Raw genomic sequence first — 6,000 nt, 5'->3', positions numbered from 1 at the left:
TATATATATATATATATAATTAATTTTAATTTTAAATTGTTTTTGCATTATATGGCCGTTTGCTGTTTTATGGGTTTTTCCCATTTGCCTTTCAAACTTTAAATATCATTGACAGTGGTGAACGGAGCGTGGGAATGTGCTATAACGCTACTGAGAAATTTCTTGATTTCAACGTTTCCTTCCACCGTATAACACCTAACAACCTACCGATAACACCTTCGTCTTTCGTTGTGTACTGTTCTGTTTGTCACAGATATTTTTTTTTAACAGAATTGTGTTTCAGCAGAGAATTTTCTAGGCCTTCGCCTTTGGCTTCTCACGTTGCATTCCTTCCTTTATTCAATGCTTTTGCTCACCTTTTTCCTGTCATTAACTTACGTAAGTGTACCATTAAACAATAACATCGACATGCCTGTGCCGTTAGCGGCTGTCCAAGCAACTGCCTGTAGCATTGCACTGTTTGTACGTTTTGTTGTGCCATATCTTAGTAAGGGTACCTGGAATTCCTATAATAGTCAACTTGCCGTGCCACTTCACCATGCTCTCTCTTCAGATGAAATTTTACCACAAGAAGTTGGTCTTTCTTTTATTACAATTTTGGATTCGTGATCACCCTGAATTTGTAAAGGAAGAAAGACCTAAGACTAATTGTTATCATAGAGATCCGAGAACCCTTGTAGAAGCACGGAAAATAAAAAATAAACTGCAAAGACAAGCCTTTTCGCAAGAATGCATCTGCTAAGGCTAAAGCAGATTTCTTTTCTGCATTGAGAGCTTATGACTTCCTGAAAAAGAACAATGATAAAGAAAAGCTTAAGAGATCAACAACACACAAAGAAAAAATCTTTAAAAATAATTTCTGGAGCTTTAGCAAACGTCTACTAAACGACACATTATATGCGCCAACAAAGCATCCATCTTTCAACAAAGCTATAGCTGATTTATATTTCAGCAATAGATATTCTTCCCCAACGCATATCAACTATGAAGACCTTAATTGGTTCCCACCTCTATGGAAACATTCTGATAATGTGTTACCTTTTAATACGGATCCAATTAAACCACGAGATATCAAGAACATTTTAAAAAACAAAAACTCAAACAGTGCTCCTGGTCCAGATAACATTCCTTATGGTGTGATCAAGAACTTACCATCTACGCACCATTTTCTGGCCACACTTTTCAACAAAATTCTTGCTACAGGCATCCCAGTTTCCTCATGGATGGATTCTAACATCATCCTTATCCACAAAAAGGATTCGAGCGATGATCCCAAGAATTTTCATATGATCGCACTGCCATCAACAACTGGTAAAATACTTCATCTTATTATCACCCATCGTCTTGAAGAATTCATGGCTTCAAACTGCATCATCAATACAAATGTTCAGAAAGCCTTCATGAGAGGGACCAATGGTTGTATTGATTGAATCTGGTTATACGGTCGAACTCATTGCTTTTGAAGTCGGATCTCGTGGGTTCATCTCTGCCGATAATATATCTCGCCTAAAGAGACTCCATAAACACCTCAATAAACCAGTTTCATTCAAAACCTTCCAAAACAATATTTCTAAACTTTCTATTGTCTCCTCCTTCAGCATTTTTTTACGCCAGAGATGAACCCACATGGATCGTCCCTCCCTATCTTAACTTGTGATTTTTCTCTGCTGATTCTTGTGTTTGTCCTCCTGTCTCTTGTTCTCGTCCTGTAACCTGTCTATGTTTTGTCTTTATTTCCCTTGCTTGCCCTATTTTAAAGGCAAGATCTAGGGTTTCTGTTTTGCTCCTTTCTTTGCCATTTTTGTGTTATAGGCCTATATACTTTATTATTGAGGCTATTTTTATACTGATTTAATTTAATGTTTTGGCAAATAAAGTGATTTTACTAATTAAAGAATCTCAATTGAGATCCAGCGCCGCGATTGTTGCACAGTAGAGATTGCACTTTAGATCTCCGATCTTGTTCACAAATTCACGGACTAGTGCTGTCTCGTAAGAATTTCGTAGGACGTGTTAAGAATGACAAAATATTGGAACTGAGCCGCATAGATTGTATTCCACTATTTGCATTCACACCTGGGCTGTGTGTATATATATATTGCCTTGGTTTGGCTCTGTAATCATTAGTGGTCGTGGGACTTGTTTGGGCCCTACCTAAGCTGGTCGAACGTTTCGTTTGGGTCTGTACCCAAGCTGCACTGATGAGGCCTGGAAGGCCGAAACGGACCGTCTACAGATATTGGGATTCCTTCCAGTGGATGCTTAGTTTATTTTGTCATTCTGATCAGATTTTCTCTACCGTTCCGTTTTAATTTTAATTTTAAATTGTTTTGCATTATATGGCCGTTTGCTGTTTTAGAGTGGGGTTAGAAATAATACCTTAAGGCAAAAATACTGCCGCCAAGGGGAAATTTTAGCGACGTTAAGGCATTGAGTTCTATACGTCGCTGATCTTGGCAATCATATTTTGTATATATATATATGATATAAATCAAGATAGCCATTAACACTGTTAAATTATATATAATTCATCAAAGGACATAATAATATATATAATTTAACAGTGTTAACGGCTATCTTGTTTTATATTATATGCAACTATTTGTTTCTAGCCGTATCTATTGTGTAATGGAGTGTATCTGGTGGTATTTGAATCTGTTCAACCATGAAGCCTCCGTGGTCTAATGGTTATGAGGCTCGCAGGTTCGAGTCCCGCCAGAGGCATTTTATTACACAATTTTTTTATTCATTTATTTACAGGACTACATTCGTTGAGGGCTATGCTACACGATGAATTATTATGTCCTTTATTTAATGATCCTTAGGTGTTATAGTACCACTGTGGGAAGTTTCATGCTTTCTGCCAAAAGTGCATTATCATTCTCCTTAGCTGCTCTACTAAAGCGACTCAAAGAAATATTATAAATTAAGTTCTCAATAGAAAGAACTCCTTCTGAATTAGTTTGCACAATGGATAGTACTGTTAAAATAAACTTAACATATAATATGTGCAATACTTGAATGATGGTATCATTATGGGTTTCACACCGAATGGTTCTAATGCAAAATGTATGCAGCCATAAGATGGCATCATTGTGGGTTTCACAGCAAATGGTTCTAATGCAAATGTATGCAGCCATAAGATGGTATCATTGTGGGTTTCACAGCAAATGGTTCTAATGCAAAGGTATGCAGCCATAAGATGGTATCATTGTGGATTTACCACCAACTGCTTCTAATGAAAAATTTATGCAGCCATAAGATGGTATCCTCGTGGATTTAACACCAACTGGTTCTAATGCAAAATGTATGCAGCCATAAGATGACATTATTGTAGATTTATAAAAGTTTATAATTTTTTTTAACGCAAGATGTATGTATCTATGAGATGGCATCATTTTGGATTCAACACTAAAAATAACCTATGCAATTACTTTATATGCTAGTACTGTACTGTTAATACTTACTGTATGTTCACTATCGGATTATAAAACATTCTTGATATAGTACCTTTGTAGATTCAACTCCAGATAGTTCAGGTGCTAGATGTAAGCATTTGACACCTTTGTATAAATTATGTTATTAGAAAAAAGCCGTAAATAAATAGATGGTCATCACAAAGATGTTGCTTTTCAAGTTAGCTGGAAACTCATTATATTGACTTTTGTATTTAGAAAGGTAATAATCAGTGGTGGATCAAGAGATGAAAGGTCTTGAAGTGGGGGGACTCAATGATCAGTTAAGGGGGGGGGGGGCTAACTAGCAAAACAGGGTGGTTTTATGTGCTTTTTAACAACTTGACCATGATTTTTTGGGGCGGCTGAAATAGAAACATTTCATTACTTAAACAAAAAATAAATAGACATACTGATTAATTTTTAGTAACGCGTCTGTGAATTAAGTAATCGCAAGTTTCTACATTTTCCCCTGAATTTGTGATAATTCGTTACAACGCATAGACCTCTGCTGATCGCGTGACAAATTTATGATCATGCATGTATTTCTTCAAAATGCACGTTTCTCTCAAAATCCCTTTGAAATGCAGGACCATCCTACACGATGCGAGATGGTTGGTAACTATGAAATACTCACTTGTAAATAGTAATAATTACCTGGTCTGTTTCATGTACAGCCTTCATCTCCTCTTAAAATACTCACTAGTAAATGGTAATAATTATTCGGTCAGTTTCATTCAGCTTCTCTCCTTTTATATATCGACTCTTGAAAAATGCAAACTGTGAAAGATAATAAGTACCTGGTCTGTTTCATGTACAGCCTTCATGTTGTTGAGTTTTCGTTTTTCTTCCTCTAACATTTCTCTGTACATCTCTCTGGCTGTTTCTTTGTCTTGCTCTTCACTAAATCACATAAACAATATTTTTAATTGTATATTTTACATTCTTTTATGAAACTACAAGCAAAGTTAATATGAAAATTATATTTTGTAAAACCGAACTCAGAAAAAAGCATAAATAATAGAAAATTATTAAAATAATAAATGAGAGCATCAATGATGCAATAGCCTACTTGAAAATGACATCAAATTTGGGGAAAAATCATTCACCGCTCAGTTAACCTTTGGAACAATCTTCCCTCAGATACATGCAATTCATTAAATTCTTTTTAAGTTTTCATTCTTTCAAAAGTTTGATTTCATTTAAAACTGTTTCCTTTTGCTTTTTTTTTAATAATAATTAGTTTAAGTATTATTTCATATTTTATTTTATTTTTGACTGTTAACTAGACCTTAAGGAAGAACAATATAAACTGATTATTAGTATTAAAGAAAGATTTCTATCTATCTGTAACGTTTGAGTGTTGTCGGTTGGAGCTGGTGTGGTCATGGAGAGTCTTGTTAGTTACATGTATTGAACATTTCACACTTGCAGTCACAAAAGAGAAAAGAAAATAAAGTCATAGTATAGTTGAACAAAAACTTCTTTTCACGTGGCCAGCCATTTATGCCATTTGCTTATTTCCGGAAGAAAAAAGGTAGATATCATCCGATATTCCTGGAATAAAAGGATTATATTTCGATAGAATGCATTATTAACAAGTATTTACTGATCGTCATCAATATATATTCAATTGAAAATGAATGGCTCTCATTAACTGTGATAAGAGTTTGATTTGACCCCACCACATTTCTTTTTTTATTCCAGATGGGTGTTTGTCTTTTAATAACATTTATAGATCACGTTTTATACAGTATTTAATGAATTTGTAAAGACTTAACAAACATTCTTCCTTTTGAAAACATCTATTGAGTAAGTATATAAAAAAAGTTGATGAGGTACCATCTAAATTCCATAATATACTTAGTAGCGACTTTCTGTGGTGGCGCTTTTTGTTTGAATTTCATCTTCCGAAAAATGACCATGGAGTAACTTTGGTATTTATTCATGTTTTGATACACTTTAGGTGAATAAGAAAAAAGAGATATTTCCATGGTAAGCAAGCATAATTGTTTTCTCCAAAACGAAGCAAGTTTTAACAATGTAGAAAATGACCCAAAACTAAACCTCAAACTAAAAGCTCAAAAGTTTTATGAAATTTGTAAAATGTTGTTAATGACATCTTTGTATTGAGGTAGAAAAATTAGATTTTTGGAGAAACCACTATCATAATTTTTTTGTAGCCAAAAGCTAACAAACATGTTGAAGCATATTAATTATTATGTGAAGAGCTTTAACTTTTATGGTGCTAATAGTTTAAGAGCAACCACATTATATATATGATTGTGTATAAAGTTTTTGCCAAAATTAACATGAAAATCGTATCACTTTTACCCAGTGTTTCTTGATACAAAATGTTGAAATTTTAATTTTCTATGATACTTTTCTATTATCTTGTAAACAAATTTCATATTGTGATTCTGTAATAAGCAAAATATAAGTGACATATCTATAGGGTGTGGTGGGTTTAAATAAAAGTTCCCAGTGACTTTTGTCATTCCACTTGGCATTATGGAATAGCCCAAGAGGATGGTAGGTTTAAGAA

General features: G+C 34.1%; 1 protein-coding gene across 4 annotated transcripts in view; it reads right to left on the bottom strand.

Annotated features, from left to right (window-relative positions):
* The window catches only part of LOC117101080 (coiled-coil domain-containing protein 50-like), a 65,341-nt gene that overhangs the window by 28,596 nt on the left and 30,745 nt on the right, over positions 1–6,000 (bottom strand). For all 4 annotated transcript variants that reach the window (XM_033240947.1, XM_033240946.1, XM_033240948.1 and 1 more), the window contains exon 4: positions 4,256–4,358. In XM_033240947.1, the coding sequence (XP_033096838.1) occupies positions 4,256–4,358 (103 nt within the window). The remainder of the gene's footprint in view (positions 1–4,255; positions 4,359–6,000) is intronic.

The sequence above is a fragment of the Anneissia japonica genome, unplaced genomic scaffold (assembly GCF_011630105.1).
Source record: "Anneissia japonica isolate Jap-2015-1 unplaced genomic scaffold, ASM1163010v1 scaffold1201_len176657_cov207, whole genome shotgun sequence".
Classification (NCBI taxonomy): Eukaryota; Metazoa; Echinodermata; class Crinoidea; order Comatulida; family Comatulidae; genus Anneissia; species Anneissia japonica.
The sequence above is the reverse complement of the archived record's forward strand: the minus strand, read 5'-3'. Positions and strand labels throughout refer to the sequence as shown.